This window comes from Urocampus carinirostris, chromosome 19, assembly GCF_059441175.1.
Source record: "Urocampus carinirostris isolate Australia breed hairy pipefish chromosome 19, RoL_Ucar_1.0, whole genome shotgun sequence".
Classification (NCBI taxonomy): domain Eukaryota; kingdom Metazoa; phylum Chordata; class Actinopteri; order Syngnathiformes; family Syngnathidae; genus Urocampus; species Urocampus carinirostris.
The window spans coordinates 100,937-122,448 of NC_142367.1; the positions used below are offsets into that span (position 1 = coordinate 100,937).

The window sequence follows — 21,512 nt, forward strand, 5'->3', positions numbered from 1 at the left end:
CCGATTTAATGAGTGCCCTCCGGTGAAGTTTTTGCGGCAATGCAGCTACCATTGGAAGTACATCCCGCCGCTTGAAATGAACGCCCGCCGATTTAATGAGTGCCCTCCGGTGGCGTTTTTGCGGCAATGCAGCTACCATTGGAAGTACATCCCACCGTTCGAAATGAACAACCGCCGATTTAATGAATGCCCTCCGGTGGCATTAAGCGGCAATGCAGCTACCAACTGAAATACCTCCAGCCGTTCGAAATGAACGGCAGCCAATTGAATGAGAGCCCCCTGGTGGCATTTTTGTGGCAATGCAGCTACCATTGGAAATACATTGAGCCGTTGGAAATGAACGCCCACCGATTTAATGAGTACTCTCTGGTGGCGTTTTTGCGCTAATGCAGCTACCATTTGAAATACATTCAGCCGTTCGAAATGAACGGCTGCCGATTTAATGATTAATCTCCGGTGGTGTTTTTGCGGCAATGCAGCTACCATTGGAAATACATCCAGCCGCTCGAAATGAATAGCCGCTGACCTAAAGAGTGCCCTCCGGTGGCGTTGTTGGGGCAATGCTGCTACCATTGGAAATATATCTAACCTTTGGAAATGAAAGGCGGCCGATTTAATCAGTGCCCTCCGGTGGCATTTTTGCGGCAATGCAGCTACCATTGGAAATACATTGAGCCGTTGGAAATGAACGGCCGCCATTTTAATAGATGCCCTCGGTGGCGTTTTTGCGGCAATGCAGCTAACATCGGAAATACATTCAGCTTTTGGAAATGAATGCCCACCGATTTAATGAGAACCCTCCGGTGGCGTTTTTGAGGCAATGCAGCTACCATTGGAAACACATCCAGCCATTGAAAATGAACTGCCGCCGATTTAATGAGAGCCCCCGGTGGCGTTTTTGCGGCAATGCAGCTACCATTGGAAATACATCCAGCCGTTTGAAATGAACGGCTGCCGATTTAATAGTGCCTCCGGTGGTGTTTTTGTTGCAATGCAGCTACCATTGGATATATATCGAGCCTTTGGAAATGAAAGGCGGCCGATTTAATAAGTGCCCTCCGGTGGCGTTTTTGTGGCAATGCAGCTACCATTGGAAATACATTGAGCCGTTGGAAATGAACGGCCGCCGATTTAATGAGTTCCCCCCGGTGGCCGTGTTGCGGCAATGCAGCTATCATTGGAAACACATTGAGCCGTTGGAAATCAATGACAGCCAATTAAATAAATGCCCTCCGGTGGCATTTTGCGGCAATGCAGCTACCAACTGATATACCTCCAGCCGTTCGAAATGAACGGCAGCCAATTGAATGAGTGCCCCCCGGTGAAGTTTTTGTGGCAATGCAGCTACCATTGGAAATACATTGAACCGTTGGAAATGAACGCCCACTGATTTAATGAGTGCTCTCGGTGGCATTTTTGCAGCAATGCAGCTACCATTGGAAATACATCTAGCCGTTTGAAACCGAACAGCCGCCTATTTAATGAGTGCCCTCCGATGGCGTTTTTGAGGCAATGCAGCTACCATTGAAAATACATTGACCCGTAGGAAATGAACGTCTGCCGACTTATGAGCTCCCTCAGGTGGGGTTTTTGCGGCAATGTAGCTACCATCTGAAATACATCCAGCCATTCGAAATGAACGTCTGCCGATTTAATGAGTTCCCTCAGTTGGCGTTTTTGGGGCAATGCAGCTACCATTGGAAATACATTGAGCCGTTGGAAATGAACGGCTGCCGATTTAATGACTGCCCTCCATTGGCGTTTTTGCGGCAATGCAGCTACCATTGGAAATACATCCAGCCGTTTGAAATGAACGGCTGCCGATTTAATAGTGCCTCCGGTGGTGTTTTTGTTGCAATGCAGCTACAATTGGAAATATATGGAGCCTTTGGAAATGAAGGGCGGCCGATTTAATAAGTGCCCTCCGGTGGCGTTTTTGTGGCAATGCAGCTACCATTGGAAATACATTGAGCCGTTGGAAATGAACGGCCGCCGATTTAATGAGTGCCCCCCGGTGGCCTTGTTGCGGCAATGCAGCTATCATTGGAAACACATTGAGCCGTTGGAAATCAATGACAGCCAATTAAATAAATGCCCTCCGTTGCGTTTTTGCGGCAATGCAGCTACCATTGGAAATACATCCAGCCGCTGGAAATGAACTACCGACAATTTAATGAGTGCCCTCAGGTGGCGTTTTGCGGCAATGCAGCTACCATTGGAAGTACATCCCGCTGTTCGAAATAAACAACCGCCGATTTAATGAGTGCCCTCCGGTGGCATTTTGCGGCAATGAAGCTACCAACTGATATACCTCCAGCCGTTCGAAATGAACGGCAGCCAATTGAATGAGTGCGCCCCGGTGACGTTTTTGTGGCAATGCAGCTACCATTGGAAATACATTGAACTGTTGGAAATGAACGCCCACTGATTTAATGAGTGCTCTCCGGTGGCATTTTTGCAGCAATGCAGCTACCATTGGAAATACATCCAGCCGTTTGAAACCGAACAGCCGCCTATTTAATGAGTGCCCTCCGATGGCGTTTTTGAGGCAATGCAGCTACCATTGAAAATACATTGAGCCGTAGGAAATGAACGTCTGCCGACTTATGAGCTCCCTCAGGTGGCGTTTTTGCGGCAATGTAGCTACCATCTGAAATACATCCAGCCATTCAAAATGAACGTCTGCCGATTTAATGAGTTCCCTCAGTTGGCGTTTTTGGGGCAATGCAGCAACCATTGGAAATACATTGAGCCGTTGGAAATGAACGGCTGCCGATTTAATGACTGCCCTCCATTGGCGTTTTTGCGGCAATGCAGCTACCATTGGAAATACATCCTGCCGTTGGAAATGAACAACCGCCGATTTAATGAGTGCCCTTAGGTGGCGTTTTTGCGGCAATGCAGCTACGTTTGGAAACACATTGAGCCGTTCGAAAAGAACGGCGACCGATTTAATGAGTGCCCTCAGGTGGCGTCTTTGCGGCAATGCAGCTACCGTTGGAAATACATTGAGTCGTTGGAAATGACCGGCCGCCGATTTAATGAGTTCCCTCCGGTGGCGTTTTTGCGGCAATGCAGATACCATTTGAAATACATTGAATTGTTGGAAATGAACGCCTGCCTATTTAATGAGTGCCCTCGGTGGTGTCTTTGCGGCAATGCAGCTACCATGGAAATACATCCAGCCATTCGAAATGAACGGCCACCAATTTAATGAGTGCCCTCAATTTGCGTTTTTACGGCAATGCAGCTACCATTGGAAATACATTGAGCCGTTGGAAATTAACGGCCACCGATTTAATGAGTGCCCTCCGGTGGCGTTTTTGCGGCAATGCAGCTACCATTGGAAGTACATCCCGCCGCTTGAAATGAACGCCCGCCGATTTAATGAGTGCCCTCCCGTGGCGTTTTTGCGGCAATGCAGCTATAGCAGCTCAGTAGCCTAGATGGTAAGGCGCCCGCTTTGAGACTGGGAGGTCGGTGGTTCGCGCCCCGGCCGAGTCATTCCTAAGACTTAAAAAGTGGTCGGCGGCGCCCTCTGTTGGCTGCGGCTGCATCGGCTCGCTACAACGGGTCAGGTGCAATCGACATTTCGTTCTGTGTACATTGTTACACAGAATGACAATACAAGGAAATTATTATTATTATTATTATTGTTGGAAGTACATCCCGCCGTTCGAAATGAACAACCGCCGATTTAATGAGTGCCCTCCGGTGGCATTATGCGGCAATGCAGCTACCAACTGAAATACCTCCAGCCGTTCTAAATGAACGGCCGCCAATTTAATGAGTGCCCTCCGGTTGCGTTTTTGCGGCAATTCAGCTACCATTGGAAATACATCCAGCCGTCGGAAATGAACAACCGTCGATTTAATGAGTACCCTCAGGTGGCGTTTTTGCGGCAATGCAGCTACCATTGGAAATACATCCAGCCGTTGGAAATGAACAACCGCCAATTTAATGAGTGCCCTCAGGTGGCGTTTTTGCGGCAATGCAGCTACCATTGGAAATACATTGAGCCGTTGGAAATGAACGGCCGCCGATTTAATGAGTGCCCCCCAGTGGCCTTGTTGCGGCAATGCAGCTATCATTGGAAACACATTGAGCCGTTGGAAATCAATGACAGCCAATTAAATAAATGCCCTCCGTTGCGTTTTTGCTGCAATGCAGCTACCATTGGAAATACATCCAGCCTTTCGAAATGAACGGCCGCCAATTTAATGAGTGCCCTCCGGTTGCGTTTTTGCGGCAATTCAGCTACCATTGGAAATACATCCAGCCGTCGGAAATGAACAACCGTCGATTTAATGAGTACCCTCAGGTGGCGTTTTTGCGGCAATGCAGCTACCATTGGAAATACATCCAGCCGTTGGAAATGAACAACCGCCAATTTAATGAGTGCCCTCAGGTGGCGTTTTTGCGGCAATGCAGCTACCATTGGAAGTACATCCCGCCGTTCGAAATGAACAACCGCCGATTTAAGAGTGCCCTCCGGTGGCATTTTGCGGCAATGCAGCTAACAACTGATATACCTCCAGCCGTTCGAAATGAACGGCAGCCAATTGAATGAGTGCCCCCCGGTGAAGTTTTTGTGGCAATGCAGCTACCATTGGAAATACATTGAACCGTTGGAAATGAACGCCCACTGATTTAATGAGTGCTCTCCGGTGGCATTTTTGCAGCAATGCAGCTACCATTGGAAATACATCCAGCCGTTTGAAACCGAACAGCCGCCTATTTAATGAGTGCCCTCCGATGGCGTTTTTGCGGCGATGCAGCTACCATTGAAAATACATTGAGCCGTAGGAAATGAACGTCTGCCGACTTATTAGCTCCCTCAGGTGGCGTTTTTGCGGCAATGTAGCTACCATCTGAAATACATCCAGCCATTCAAAATGACCGGCCGCCGATTTAATGAGTTCCCTCCGGTGGCGTTTTTGCGGCAATGCAGATACCATTGGAAATACATTGAATTGTTGGAAATGAACGCCTGCCTATTTAATGAGTGCCCCTGGTGGCGTTTTTGCGGCAATTCAGCCACCATTGGAAATACATCCAGCCATTCAAAATAAACGGCCGCCGATTTAATGAGTGCCCCCCGGTGGCGTTGTTGCGGCAATGCAGCTACCATTGGAAATACATCCAGCCATTCGAAATGAACGGCCGCCAATTTAATGAGTGCCCTCAGTTTGCGTTTTTGCGGCAATGCAGCTACCATTGGAAATACATTGAGCCGTTGGAAATTAACGGCCACCGATTTAATGAGTGCCCTCCGGTGAAGTTTTTGCGGCAATGCAGCTACCATTGGAAGTACATCCCGCCGCTTGAAATGAACGCCCGCCGATTTAATGAGTGCCCTCCGGTGGCGTTTTTGCGGCAATGCAGCTACCATTGGAAGTACATCCCGCCGTTCGAAATGAACAACCGCCGATTTAATGAATGCCCTCCGGTGGCATTACGCGGCAATGCAGCTACCAACTGAAATACCTCCAGCCGTTCGAAATGAACGGCAGCCAATTGAATGAGAGCCCCCTGGTGGCATTTTTGTGGCAATGCAGCTACCATTGGAAATACATTGAGCCGTTGGAAATGAACGCCCACCGATTTAATGAGTGCTCTCTGGTGGCGTTTTTGCGCTAATGCAGCTACCATTTGAAATACATTCAGCCGTTCGAAATGAACGGCTGCCGATTTAATGATTAATCTCCGGTGGTGTTTTTGCGGCAATGCAGCTACCATTGGAAATACATCCAGCCGCTCGAAATGAATAGCCGCTGACCTAAAGAGTGCCCTCCGGTGGCGTTGTTGGGGCAATGCTGCTACCATTGGAAATATATCTAACCTTTGGAAATGAAAGGCGGCCGATTTAATCAGTGCCCTCCGGTGGCATTTTTGCGGCAATGCAGCTACCATTGGAAATACATTGAGCCGTTGGAAATGAACGGCCGCCAATTTAATAGATGCCCTCGGTGGCGTTTTTGCGGCAATGCAGCTAACATCGGAAATACATTCAGCTTTTGGAAATGAATGCCCACCGATTTAATGAGAACCCTCCGGTGGCGTTTTTGAGGCAATGCAGCTACCATTGGAAACACATCCAGCCATTGAAAATGAACTGCCGCCGATTTAATGAGAGCCCCCGGTGGCGTTTTTGCGGCAATGCAGCTACCATTGGAAATACATCCAGCCGTTTGAAATGAACGGCTGCCGATTTAATAGTGCCTCCGGTGGTGTTTTTGTTGCAATGCAGCTACCATTGGATATATATCGAGCCTTTGGAAATGAAAGGCGGCCGATTTAATAAGTGCCCTCCGGTGGCGTTTTTGTGGCAATGCAGCTACCATTGGAAATACATTGAGCCGTTGGAAATGAACGGCCGCCGATTTAATGAGTTCCCCCCGGTGGCCGTGTTGCGGCAATGCAGCTATCATTGGAAACACATTGAGCCGTTGGAAATCAATGACAGCCAATTAAATAAATGCCCTCCGGTGGCATTTTGCGGCAATGCAGCTACCAACTGATATACCTCCAGCCGTTCGAAATGAACGGCAGCCAATTGAATGAGTGCCCCCCGGTGAAGTTTTTGTGGCAATGCAGCTACCATTGGAAATACATTGAACCGTTGGAAATGAACGCCCACTGATTTAATGAGTGCTCTCGGTGGCATTTTTGCAGCAATGCAGCTACCATTGGAAATACATCTAGCCGTTTGAAACCGAACAGCCGCCTATTTAATGAGTGCCCTCCGATGGCGTTTTTGAGGCAATCCAGCTACCATTGAAAATACATTGACCCGTAGGAAATGAACGTCTGCCGACTTATGAGCTCCCTCAGGTGGCGTTTTTGCGGCAATGTAGCTACCATCTGAAATACATCCAGCCATTCGAAATGAACGTCTGCCGATTTAATGAGTTCCCTCAGTTGGCGTTTTTGGGGCAATGCAGCTACCATTGGAAATACATTGAGCCGTTGGAAATGAACGGCTGCCGATTTATTGACTGCCCTCCATTGGCGTTTTTGCGGCAATGCAGCTACCATTGGAAATACATCCAGCCGTTTGAAATGAACGGCTGCCGATTTAATAGTGCCTCCGGTGGTGTTTTTGTTGCAATGCAGCTACCATTGGAAATATATCGAGCCTTTGGAAATGAAGGGCGGCCGATTTAATAAGTGCCCTCCGGTGGCGTTTTTGTGGCAATGCAGCTACCATTGGAAATACATTGAACCGTTGGAAATGAACGGCCGCCGATTTAATGAGTGCCCCCCGGTGGCCTTGTTGCGGCAATGCAGCTATCATTGGAAACACATTGAGCCGTTGGAAATCAATGACAGCCAATTAAATAAATGCCCTCCGTTGCGTTTTTGCGGCAATGCAGCTACCATTGGAAATACATCCAGCCGCTGGAAATGAACAACCGACAATTTAATGAGTGCCCTCAGGTGGCGTTTTTGCGGCAATGCAGCTACCATTGAAGTACATCCCGCCGTTCGAAATGAACAACCGCCGATTTAATGAGTGCCCTCCGGTGGCATTTTGCGGCAATGAAGCTACCAACTGATATACCTCCAGCCGTTCGAAATGAACGGCAGCCAATTGAATGAGTGCCCCCCGGTGAAGTTTTTGTGGCAATGCAGCTACCATTGGAAATACATTGAACTGTTGGAAATGAACGCCCACTGATTTAATGAGTGCTCTCCGGTGGCATTTTTGCAGCAATGCAGCTACCATTGGAAATACATCCAGCCGTTTGAAACCGAACAGCCGCCTATTTAATGAGTGCCCTCCGATGGCGTTTTTGAGGCAATGCAGCTACCATTGAAAATACATTGAGCCGTAGGAAATGAACGTCTGCCGACTTATGAGCTCCCTCAGGTGGCGTTTTTGCGGCAATGTAGCTACCATCTGAAATACATCCAGCCATTCGAAATGAACGTCTGCCGATTTAATGAGTTCCCTCAGTTGGCGTTTTTGGGGCAATGCAGCAACCATTGGAAATACATTGAGCCGTTGGAAATGAACGGCTGCCGATTTAATGACTGCCCTCCATTGGCGTTTTTGCGGCAATGCAGCTACCATTGGAAATACATCCTGCCGTTGGAAATGAACAACCGCCGATTTAATGAGTGCCCTTAGGTGGCGTTTTTGCGGCAATGCAGCTACGTTTGGAAACACATTGAGCCGTTCGAAAAGAACGGCGACCGATTTAATGAGTGCCCTCAGGTGGCGTCTTTGCGGCAATGCAGCTACCGTTGGAAATACATTGAGTCGTTGGAAATGACCGGCCGCCGATTTAATGAGTTCCCTCCGGTGGCGTTTTTGCGGCAATGCAGATACCATTGGAAATACATTGAATTGTTGGAAATGAACGCCTGCCTATTTAATGAGTGCCCTCGGTGGTGTCTTTGCGGCAATGCAGCTACCATGGAAATACATCCAGCCATTCGAAATGAACGGCCACCAATTTAATGAGTGCCCTCAATTTGCGTTTTTGCGGCAATGCAGCTACCATTGGAAATACATTGAGCCGTTGGAAATTAACGGCCACCGATTTAATGAGTGCCCTCCGGTGGCGTTTTTGCGGCAATGCAGCTACCATTGGAAGTACATCCCGCCGCTTGAAATGAACGCCCGCCGATTTAATGAGTGCCCTCACGTGGCGTTTTTGCGTCAATGCAGCTATAGCAGCTCAGTAGCCTAGATGGTAAGGCGCCCGCTTTGAGACTGGGAGGTCGGTGGTTCGCGCCCCGGCCGAGTCATTCCTAAGACTTAAAAAGTGGTCGGCGGCGCCCTCTGTTGGCTGCGGCTGCATCGGCTCGCTACAACGGGTCAGGTGCAATCGACATTTCGTTCTGTGTACATTGTTACACAGAATGACAATACAAGGAAATTATTATTATTATTATTATTGTTGGAAGTACATCCCGCCGTTCGAAATGAACAACCGCCGATTTAATGAGTGCCCTCCGGTGGCATTATGCGGCAATGCAGCTACCAACTGAAATACCTCCAGCCGTTCGGAATGAACGGCCGCCAATTTAATGAGTGCCCTCCGGTTGCGTTTTTGCGGCAATTCAGCTACCATTGGAAATACATCCAGCCGTCGGAAATGAACAACCGTCGATTTAATGAGTACCCTCAGGTGGCGTTTTTGCGGCAATGCAGCTACCATTGGAAATACATCCAGCCGTTGGAAATGAACAATCGCCAATTTAATGAGTGCCCTCAGGTGGCGTTTTTGCGGCAATGCAGCTACCATTGGAAATACATTGAGCCGTTGGAAATGAACGGCCGCCGATTTAATGAGTGCCCCCCGGTGGCCTTGTTGCGGCAATGCAGCTATCATTGGAAACACATTGAGCCGTTGGAAATCAATGACAGCCAATTAAATAAATGCCCTCCGTTGCGTTTTTGCTGCAATGCAGCTACCATTGGAAATACATCCAGCCTTTCGAAATGAACGGCCGCCAATTTAATGAGTGCCCTCCGGTTGCGTTTTTGCGGCAATTCAGCTACCATTGGAAATACATCCAGCCGTCGGAAATGAACAACCGTCGATTTAATGAGTACCCTCAGGTGGCGTTTTTGCGGCAATGCAGCTACCATTGGAAATACATCCAGCCGTTGGAAATGAACAACCGCCAATTTAATGAGTGCCCTCAGGTGGCGTTTTTGCGGCAATGCAGCTACCATTGGAAGTACATCCCGCCGTTCGAAATGAACAACCGCCGATTTAAGAGTGCCCTCCGGTGGCATTTTGCGGCAATGCAGCTAACAATTGATATACCTCCAGCCGTTCGAAATGAACGGCAGCCAATTGAATGAGTGCCCCCCGGTGAAGTTTTTGTGGCAATGCAGCTACCATTGGAAATACATTGAACCGTTGGAAATGAACGCCCACTGATTTAATGAGTGCTCTCCGGTGGCATTTTTGCAGCAATGCAGCTACCATTGGAAATACATCCAGCCGTTTGAAACCGAACAGCCGCCTATTTAATGAGTGCCCTCCGATGGCGTTTTTGCGGCGATGCAGCTACCATTGAAAATACATTGAGCCGTAGGAAATGAACGTCTGCCGACTTATTAGCTCCCTCAGGTGGCGTTTTTGCGGCAATGTAGCTACCATCTGAAATACATCCAGCCATTCAAAATGACCGGCCGCCGATTTAATGAGTTCCCTCCGGTGGCGTTTTTGCGGCAATGCAGATACCATTGGAAATACATTGAATTGTTGGAAATGAACGCCTGCCTATTTAATGAGTGCCCCTGGTGGCGTTTTTGCGGCAATTCAGCCACCATTGGAAATACATCCAGCCATTCAAAATAAACGGCCGCCGATTTAATGAGTGCCCCCCGGTGGCGTTGTTGCGGCAATGCAGCTACCATTGGAAACACATTGAGCCGTTCGAAAAGAATGGCGACCGATTTAATGAGTGCCCTCAGGTGGCGTCTTTGCGGCAATGCAGCTACCATTGGAAATACATCCAGCCATTCGAAATGAACGGCCGCCAATTTAATGAGTGCCCTCAGTTTGCGTTTTTGCGGCAATGCAGCTACCATTGGAAATACATTGAGCCGTTGGAAATTAACGGCCACCGATTTAATGAGTGCCCTCCGGTGAAGTTTTTGCGGCAATGCAGCTACCATTGGAAGTACATCCCGCCGCTTGAAATGAACGCCCGCCGATTTAATGAGTGCCCTCCGGTGGCGTTTTTGCGGCAATGCAGCTACCATTGGAAGTACATCCCGCCGTTCGAAATGAACAACAGCCGATTTAATGAGTGCCCTCCGGTGGCATTAAGCGGCAATGCAGCTACCAACTGAAATACCTCCAGCCGTTCGAAATGAACGGCAGCCAATTGAATGAGAGCCCCCTGGTGGCATTTTTGTGGCAATGCAGCTACCATTGGAAATACATTGAGCCGTTGGAAATGAACGCCCACCGATTTAATGAGTGCTCTCTGGTGGCGTTTTTGCGCTAATGCAGCTACCATTTGAAATACATTCAGCCGTTCGAAATGAACGGCTGCCGATTTAATGATTAATCTCCGGTGGTGTTTTTGCGGCAATGCAGCTACCATTGGAAATACATCCAGCCGCTCGAAATGAATAGCCGCTGACCTAAAGAGTGCCCTCCGGTGGCGTTGTTGGGGCAATGCTGCTACCATTGGAAATATATCTAACCTTTGGAAATGAAAGGCGGCCGATTTAATCAGTGCCCTCCGGTGGCATTTTTGCGGCAATGCAGCTACCATTGGAAATACATTGAGCCGTTGGAAATGAACGGCCGCCAATTTAATAGATGCCCTCGGTGGCGTTTTTGCGGCAATGCAGCTAACATCGGAAATACATTCAGCTTTTGGAAATGAATGCCCACCGATTTAATGAGAACCCTCCGGTGGCGTTTTTGAGGCAATGCAGCTACCATTGGAAACACATCCAGCCATTGAAAATGAACTGCCGCCGATTTAATGAGAGCCCCCGGTGGCGTTTTTGCGGCAATGCAGCTACCATTGGAAATACATCCAGCCGTTTGAAATGAACGGCTGCCGATTTAATAGTGCCTCCGGTGGTGTTTTTGTTGCAATGCAGCTACCATTGGATATATATCGAGCCTTTGGAAATGAAAGGCGGCCGATTTAATAAGTGCCCTCCGGTGGCGTTTTTGTGGCAATGCAGCTACCATTGGAAATACATTGAGCCGTTGGAAATGAACGGCCGCCGATTTAATGAGTGCCCCCCGGTGGCCTTGTTGCGGCAATGCAGCTATCATTGGAAACACATTGAGCCGTTGGAAATCAATGACAGCCAATTAAATAAATGCCCTCCGGTGGCATTTTGCGGCAATGCAGCTACCAACTGATATACCTCCAGCCGTTCGAAATGAACGGCAGCCAATTGAATGAGTGCCCCCCGGTGAAGTTTTTGTGGCAATGCAGCTACCGTTGGAAATACATTGAACCGTTGGAAATGAACGCCCACTGATTTAATGAGTGCTCTCGGTGGCATTTTTGCAGCAATGCAGCTACCATTGGAAATACATCTAGCCGTTTGAAACCGAACAGCCGCCTATTTAATGAGTGCCCTCCGATGGCGTTTTTGAGGCAATGCAGCTACCATTGAAAATACATTGACCCGTAGGAAATGAACGTCTGCCGACTTATGAGCTCCCTCAGGTGGCGTTTTTGCGGCAATGTAGCTACCATCTGAAATACATCCAGCCATTCGAAATGAACGTCTGCCGATTTAATGAGTTCCCTCAGTTGGCGTTTTTGGGGCAATGCAGCTACCATTGGAAATACATTGAGCCGTTGGAAATGAACGGCTGCCGATTTAATGACTGCCCTCCATTGGCGTTTTTGCGGCAATGCAGCTACCATTGGAAATACATCCAGCCGTTTGAAATGAACGGCTGCCGATTTAATAGTGCCTCCGGTGGTGTTTTTGTTGCAATGCAGCTACCATTGGAAATATATCGAGCCTTTGGAAATGAAGGGCGGCCGATTTAATAAGTGCCCTCCGGTGGCGTTTTTGTGGCAATGCAGCTACCATTGGAAATACATTAAGCCGTTGGAAATGAACGGCCGCCGATTTAATGAGTGCCCCCCGGTGGCCTTGTTGCGGCAATGCAGCTATCATTGGAAACACATTGAGCCGTTGGAAATCAATGACAGCCAATTAAATAAATGCCCTCCGTTGCGTTTTTGCGGCAATGCAGCTACCATTGGAAATACATCCAGCCGCTGGAAATGAACAACCGACAATTTAATGAGTGCCCTCAGGTGGCGTTTTTGCGGCAATGCAGCTACCATTGGAAGTACATCCCGCCGTTCGAAATGAACAACCGCCGATTTAATGAGTGCCCTCCGGTGGCATTTTGCGGCAATGAAGCTACCAACTGATATACCTCCAGCCGTTCGAAATGAACGGCAGCCAATTGAATGAGTGCCCCCCGGTGAAGTTTTTGTGGCAATGCAGCTACCATTGGAAATACATTGAACTGTTGGAAATGAACGCCCACTGATTTAATGAGTGCTCTCCGGTGGCATTTTTGCAGCAATGCAGCTACCATTGGAAATACATCCAGCCGTTTGAAACCGAACAGCCGCCTATTTAATGAGTGCCCTCCGATGGCGTTTTTGAGGCAATGCAGCTACCATTGAAAATACATTGAGCCGTAGGAAATGAACGTCTGCCGACTTATGAGCTCCCTCAGGTGGCGTTTTTGCGGCAATGTAGCTACCATCTGAAATACATCCAGCCATTCGAAATGAACGTCTGCCGATTTAATGAGTTCCCTCAGTTGGCGTTTTTGGGGCAATGCAGCAACCATTGGAAATACATTGAGCCGTTGGAAATGAACGGCTGCCGATTTAATGACTGCCCTCCATTGGCGTTTTTGCGGCAATGCAGCTACCATTGGAAATACATCCTGCCGTTGGAAATGAACAACCGCCGATTTAATGAGTGCCCTTAGGTGGCGTTTTTGCGGCAATGCAGCTACGTTTGGAAACACATTGAGCCGTTCGAAAAGAACGGCGACCGATTTAATGAGTGCCCTCAGGTGGCGTCTTTGCGGCAATGCAGCTACCGTTGGAAATACATTGAGTCGTTGGAAATGACCGGCCGCCGATTTAATGAGTTCCCTCCGGTGGCGTTTTTGCGGCAATGCAGATACCATTGGAAATACATTGAATTGTTGGAAATGAACGCCTGCCTATTTAATGAGTGCCCTCGGTGGTGTCTTTGCGGCAATGCAGCTACCATGGAAATACATCCAGCCATTCGAAATGAACGGCCACCAATTTAATGAGTGCCCTCAATTTGCGTTTTTGCGGCAATGCAGCTACCATTGGAAATACATTGAGCCGTTGGAAATTAACGGCCACCGATTTAATGAGTGCCCTCCGGTGGCGTTTTTGCGGCAATGCAGCTACCATTGGAAGTACATCCCGCCGCTTGAAATGAACGCCCGCCGATTTAATGAGTGCCCTCCCGTGGCGTTTTTGCGGCAATGCAGCTATACCAGCTCAGTAGCCTAGATGGTAAGGCGCCCGCTTTGAGACTGGGAGGTCGGTGGTTCGCGCCCCGGCCGAGTCATTCCTAAGACTTAAAAAGTGGTCGGCGGCGCCCTCTGTTGGCTGCGGCTGCATCGGCTCGCTACAACGTCAGGTGCAATCGACATTTCGTTCTGTGTACATTGTTACACAGAATGACAATACAAGGAAATTATTATTATTATTATTATTATTGGAAGTACATCCCGCCGTTCGAAATGAACAACCGCCGATTTAATGAGTGCCCTCCGGTGGCATTATGCGGCAATGCAGCTACCAACTGAAATACCTCCAGCCGTTCGGAATGAACGGCAGCCAATTGAATGAGTGCCCCCTGGTGGCATTTTTGTGGCAATGCAGTTGCCATTGGAAATTCATTGAGCCGTTGGAAATGAACGCCCACCGATTTAATGAGTGCTCTCTGGTGGTGTTTTTGCGGCAATGCAGCTACCATTGGAAATACATTCAGCCGTTCGAAATGAACGGCTGCCGATTTAACGAGTGCCCTCCGGTGACGTTTTCGTGGCAATTTAGCCACCATTGGAAATACATCCAGCTATTCAAAATGAACTGCCGCCGATTTAATGAGTGCCCCCGGTGGCGTTGTTGCGGCAATGCAGCTACCATTGGAAATACATCCAGCCGTTCGAAATGAACGGCTGCCGATTTAATAGTGCCTCCGGTGGCGTTTTTGTTGCAATGAGGCTACCATTGAAAATATATCTAACCTTTGGAAATGAAAGGCTGCCGATTTAATGAGTCCCCTCCGGTGGCATTTTTGCGCCAATGCAGCTACCATTGGAAATACATTGAGCCGTTGGAAATGAACGGCCGCCAATTTAATGAATGCCCTCAGTGGCGTTTTTGCGGCAATGCAGTTAACATTGGAAATACATTCAGTATTTGGAAATGAATGCCCACCGATTTAATGATAACCCTCCGGTGGCGTTTTTGCGGCAATGCAGCTACCATTGGAAACACATTGAGCCGTTGGAAATGAACAACCGTCGATTTAATGAGTGCCCTCAGGTGGCGTTTTTGCGTCAATTCAGCCACCATTGGAAATACATCCAGCCATTCAAAATGAACTGCCGCCGATTTAATTAGTGCCCCCGGTGGTGTTTTTGCGGCAATGCAGCTACCATTGGAAATACATCCAGCCGTTGGAAATGAACAACCGCCAATTTAATGAGTGCCCTCAGGTGGCGTTTTTGCGGCAATGCAGCTACCATTGGAAGTACATCCCGCCGTTCGAAATGAACAACCGCCGATTTAATGAGTGCCCTCCGGTGGCGTTTTGTGGCAATACAGCGACCATTGGAAATACATCCAGCCGTTGGAAATAAACAGCCGTCGATTTTATGAGTGCCCTCTGTTGGCGTTTTTGAAGCAATGCAGATACCATTGGAAATACATCCAGCCGTTCGAAATGAACGGCCGTCAATTTAATCAGTTTCCTCCGGTGGCATTTTTGCGGCAATGCAGCTACCATTGGAAATACATCCATCCGTTGGAAATGAACGGCAGCCGATTTAATGAGTGCCCTCCGGTGGCATTTTTGCAGCAATGCAGCTACCATTGGAAATACATCCAGCCATTCGAAATGAACGGCCGCCGATTTAATGAGTGCCCTTCGGGGGCGTTTTTGCGATAATGCAGCTACCATTGGAAATGCATGCAGCGATTCGAAATGAACGCCCGCCTATTTAATGTGTTCCCTCCGGTGGAGTTTTTGCGGCAATGCTGTGCAACCATTGGAAATACATCCAGCCGTTGGAAATGAACAGCTGCCGTTTTAATGAGTTCCCTCCGGTGGCGTTTTTGTTGCAATGCAGCTACAATTGGAAATACATCAAGCCGTTGGAAACTAACAGCAACCGATTGAATGAGACCCCCCGGTGGCGTTTTTGCAGCAATGCAGCTACCTTTGGAACTACATTGAGCTGTTGGAAATGAACACCCACCAATTTAATGAGTGCCCTCCGGTGACGTTTTTGAGGCAATGCAGCTACCATTGGAAATACATCCAGGCTTTCGAAATGAACGGCCGCCTATTTAATGAGTGCCCTCCGGTGGCGTTTTTTGGCAATACAGCTACCATTGGAAATACATCCAGCGATTCGAAATGAACGGCCGCCTCTATAATGAGGTACCTCCGGTGGCATTTTTGGGGCAATGCAGCTACCATTGGAAATACATCCAATCTTTCGAAATGAACGCCCGCCCATGTAATGTATGCCCTCCGGTGGCGTCTTTGCGGCAATGCAACTACCATTGGAAATAGATCCAGCCGTTCGAAATGAACGGCCGCCGATTTAATGAGTGCCCTCCGGTAACGTTTTTGCGGCAATGCAGCTGCCATTGGAAATAGATCCAGCCATTCGAAATGAATGGCAGCTGACTTAAAGAGTGCCCTCCGGTGGTGTTGTTGGGGAAATGCAGGTAGCATTGAAAATACATTGAGCCGTTGGAAATGAACGGCCGCTATTTAATGAGCTCCCTCCGGTTGCGTTTTCGCGGCAATGCAGCTAACATTGGAAATACATCCAGCCATTCGAAATGAACGGCCACCAATTTAATGAGTACCCTCCGGTGGTGTTTTTGCGGCAATGCAGCTACAATTGGAAATTCAACCAGCCGTTGGAAATTAACGGCCTCCGATTTAATGACTGCCCTCCGGTGGCGTTTTTGCGGCAATGCAGCTACCATTGGAAATACATCCAGCCGTTGGAAATAAATGCCCGCCAATTTAATGAGTGCCCTCAGGTGGCGTTTTTGCGGCAATGCAGCTACCATTGGAAGTACATCCCGCCGTTCGAAATGAACAACCGCCGATTTAATGAGTGCCCTCCGGTGGCGTTTTTGCGGCAATGCAGCTACCATTGGAATTACATCCAGCCGCTGGAAATGAACAACCGCTGATTTAATGAGTGCCCTCAGGTGGCGTTTTTGCTACAATGCAGCTACCATTGAAAGTACATCCCGCCGTTCGAAATGAACAACCGCGGATTTAATGAGTGCCCTTCGGTGGCGTTTTGCGGCAATGCAGCTACCATTCGAAATACATCGAGCCTCTGGAAATCAACGGCGCCCAATTTGATGAGTGCCTTCTGGTGGCGTTTTTGCGGCATGCCAGCTACCATTGGAAATACATCCAGCCGTTTGAAATGAATGGCCACCGATTTAATGAGATCCCTCCGGTGGCGTTTATGCTGCTATGCAGCTACCATTGGAAATAGATCCAGCCGTTGGAAATGAATGGCTGCCGATTTAATGAGTGCCCTCCGGTGGCGTTTTTGCTGCAATGCAAGCGTTCTCTGATCCTCGATCAATGAATTGATCCCTAATCATATCATCAGCAAACGTGCTAAGTCACAGTTTGTAATTAATTCCCTCAATGCAGCAATGAACTGACCAGTCGTCTCGCCCGGTCTCTGAGCACGCTGACGGAACTTGCTACTCTCAGCCACGACATTCATCTTCGGTACAAAGAAAGTTTTCTGGCGCATCACAGGCGGATTTGTAACAAGTGCCAGTGTCGGGAAGGGAAAGAAAAATTCTCTGACCTTCTGTGCCTGAACAGTGCAGCAGTAGTGCACGTTTTCGTTTGTCCGGTATGTTGTTTGCAGTCAATGCTAGCAGCTAATTTTCGAACATCTAAATCCACGTGATGTACAACATTGTACGCTCACCTGGGGTTTCAAGCAAAGCAAGTGGTTGTGAGATTCTGATCCAAGTCATCTTCGTCGCCGATATGTTGTTTATGTAGTAGGATTGTAGTAATAGATTCAGGACAGGCACGGACGGTACATCCATAGAGTGTCTACTTAACTTCTTCCTCGGTAGTTCTCAAGCACAAGTACAAGGCTGCACATTAGTATACAGCGACACCGCAGGAAAGGAAGTGTATTACACGACACCACACTTGGGGTCATTCCGAGGTTTAATTCAGGAGTTAGCATGGGGGGGAGAAATTGGGCAGGCATTTTACCTGCCAAAATCTGACTCCCCTGCTAAAATAGATCCTGTTTGAGATACAGACTTGTGACTTGAAGAGTAACCTTCTGTGGCATAAATAAGTAAGCACAGTGAATTTGGGGTCATTTGGAGTTTTTAGTCAGGAGTTAGCATTGGTGGTAGGATTTGGGCAGGCAAAAAAATCTGACTCCCCTGCTAAAATAGACTCTGTTGGAGATACAAACTTGTAACTTCTAGAGCAGGGGTCGGGAACCTTTTTGACTCAAAGAGCCATAAAAGCAAAAAATATTAATTTTATTTTGGGAAAGAGCCACACCATATATTATAAGACAAATTTACTAAATTGCTAAACCGGCGCCCCAGACAAAAGCTTAGTCTTCAGCACATTTATTTTTGATGATTTGATAAAAATTATGAAAAGAGAATAATGCCAGAGCCCCTGTCCCAAATTCAACAAACAGACCACTTTAAACTTGTCTCTTTCTTGCAATTACTCAAGATCGGTTCAACTCCTTTTGACCTTTTTTTTTCATACATATTGGTTTCAAAACCAGATGCAAGCATTTATTTTGTAAAAACGTCACAACATTCTGAGAATAGGGAGCCTTATGTGCTTACCTTTGGCGAGAGATGGGAGGGAATGCTTGTACTTTTTGCATAGCTCCACCCATCCCTCCCACTCACCCAATCAAATGACTAAGTTCTCTTCCGGTGTTTTGGCGTATTTACAGTTCTGTGGATTCATCATAAAGTATCTGAACACTGAACACAGATTGTATTGTGAACTTTTAAATAAAGGATTCTTTAGCGTTGTACAGCCAAAACGAGTTTTTTTTCCCCCTTTTTTTGTGTGACACTTTGACTGTAAATTGTAGTGAAAAACGTGCCCTATATATACTGTGAAGTGTTACCTTCGGATTTAGTTTTGATTTGGTCTACGTGTACCTGAATAGGATAGACAACTCCGGTTTTGAACAAGATGGAGAAATTTTGCATGCAATCAAATTGGTCTCTGAGCCACAGATACTCATAGAAAGAGCCATATATGGCTCGCCAGCCATAGGTTCCCGACCCCTGTTCTAGAGTAACCTTCTGTGGCATCAATAAGTCAGCACAGTGAATTTGGGGTCATTTTGAGTTTTAATTCAGGAGTTAGCAGGGGGGGGGATGGGCAGGCATCTTACCTACCAAAATCTGACTCCCCTGCTAAAATAGACTCTGTTGGAGATACAGACTTGTAATTTCTAGAGTAACCTTCTGTAGCATCAATAAGTCAGCACAGTGAATTTGGGGTCATTTGGAGTTTTAATTCAGGAGTTAGCAGGGGGGGGGGGGGATGGGCAGGCATCATACCCACCAAAATCTGACTCCCCTGCTAAAATAGACTCTGTTGGAGATACAGACTTGTACTTTCAAGAGCAACCTCCTGTGGCATCAATAAGTCATCACAGTGAATTTGTGGTCATTTGGAGTTTTTATTCAGGAGTTAGCGGGGGGAATTTGGGCAGGCAAAAATCTGACTACCTTGCTAAAATAGACTCTGTTGGAGATACAGACTTGTAACTTGTAGAGTAACCTTCTGTGGCATCAATATGTCAGCACAGTGAATTTGAAAACTTTCAGACGTTTCTCATAATACTACTATTATTATTATTAATAGTAGTAATAAAAACGAACTAGATCTGTCGAACACCTATTCAGTAACACATCGCAAAGTGGAGGTATTCCTCTGTAGTTGGATCCCAAAACCCCAAAACATAAGGTTTAAAGCGTGTCTTATTTTGCAAACAGTATAGGCAGGGAAGTCCAATTTTAAATGAAAAAAACAACAACCATTTGTTTACACCGCGGGATCCAATGCAACCACGGTTTCATTCACAATAAAAAAGACATTACATAAGGCTATTATAGTACATCAAATAAATGCTATTTGTGTACAATTAGTTGTGATTGCGGAAATCATAGCTTACATTGACGTTGGTGAATTTTTCATCCACGATAACAATCGCATTTTGTAGAATACGATCGCACTTTATTATTTGAATACACGCGTTATATAGACTAGGATCTCCCAATTATTACAATTAGCTCGCTTTATTTTTTTAAAAAGCGTATTATATAGAATACGATTGCATTTGTCGGAAGCGTCCATTGACGTTGGTGACTTTTTCATCCGCATGAACAAACGCATTTTGTAGAATACGATCACGCTTTAATGTTTAAATAAACGCGTTATCTAGACAACCCCCATTGTTATGAATAGCTCGCTTTATTGTTTTAATAAGCGTTTTATATAGAATACGATCGCTTTTGTTGGAAGCGGAGCAGAATGTGCGTTCACGCGAGAGGTGGGATTCTGTACGGGAGTCGGAATTGGGCAAACAACGGCCACCAATGAGTTCCCTCCGGTGGCGTTTTTGCGGCAATGCAGCTACCATTGGAAAGACATCCAGCCATTCAAAATGAACGGCCGCCGATTTAATGAGTGCCCTCCGGTGGCGTTTTTGCGGCAATGCAGCTACCATTAGCATACATCCAGCCGTTCGAAATGAACGGCCACCGATTTAATCAGTGCCCTCAGTTGGCGTTTTTGTGGCAATGCAGCTACCATTGGAAATACATTGAGCCGTTGGAAATTATAAGCCACCGATTTAATGAGTGCCCTCCGTTAGCATTTTTGCCCCAATACAGCTTCATTGGAAATACATCCAGCCGTCGGAAATGAACAGCCGCCGATTTAATGAGTGCCCTCCGGTGGCGTATTTTCTGGTAATGTAGCTACCATTGGAAATATATCGAGCCGTTGGAATTTAACGGCCGCCGATTTAATGACTGCCCTCCGGTGGCGTTTTTAGCAATGCAGCTACCATTGGAAATACATCCAGCCGTTGGAAATTATTGCGCGCCAATTTAATGAGTGCCCTCAGGTGGCGTTTTTGCGGCAATGCAGCTAACATTGGAAGTACATCCCGCCGTTCGAAATGAACAACCCCCAATTTAATGAGTGCCCTCCGGTGGCATTTTGCGGCAATGCAGCTACAATTGGAAATGCATCCAGCCATTGGAAATACACGCCCGCCCATTTAATGTGTGTCCTCCGGAGGCGTTTTTGCGGCAATGCAGCTACCATTGGTAATACATCCAGCCGTTCGAAATTAACAGCCGCCGATTTAATGAGGACCCACCGGTGGCGTTTTCGCGGAAATGCAGAAACCATTTTAAATACATCCAGCCGTTAGAATTGAATGGCTGCCAATTTAATGAGTGCCCTCCGGTGGCGTTTTTGCGGCAATGCAGCAACCATTGCAAATACATCCAGCCGTTCGAAATGAATGGCAGCTACTTAAAGAGTGCCCTCTGGTGGCGTTGTTGGGGCAATGCAGCTACCATTGAAAATACATTGAGCCGGTGGAAATGAACGGCCGCCGATTTAATGAACTCCCTTCGGTGGCGTTTTCGCAGCAATGCAGCTACCATTG

General features: G+C 47.4%; 1 protein-coding gene across 3 annotated transcripts in view; it reads right to left on the reverse strand.

Moving 5' to 3' along the window:
* LOC148346825 (uncharacterized) overlaps positions 1-17,861 on the reverse strand; it is an 89,971-nt gene extending 72,110 nt beyond the window's left edge. For all 3 annotated transcript variants that reach the window (XM_088323451.1, XM_088323450.1, XM_088323452.1), the window contains exon 1: positions 17,748-17,861. In XM_088323451.1, coding sequence (XP_088179577.1) covers positions 17,748-17,796 — 49 coding nt within the window. In that variant the 5' untranslated portion in view covers positions 17,797-17,861. The remainder of the gene's footprint in view (positions 1-17,747) is intronic.
* Positions 17,862-21,512: the final 3,651 nt, after the last annotated feature.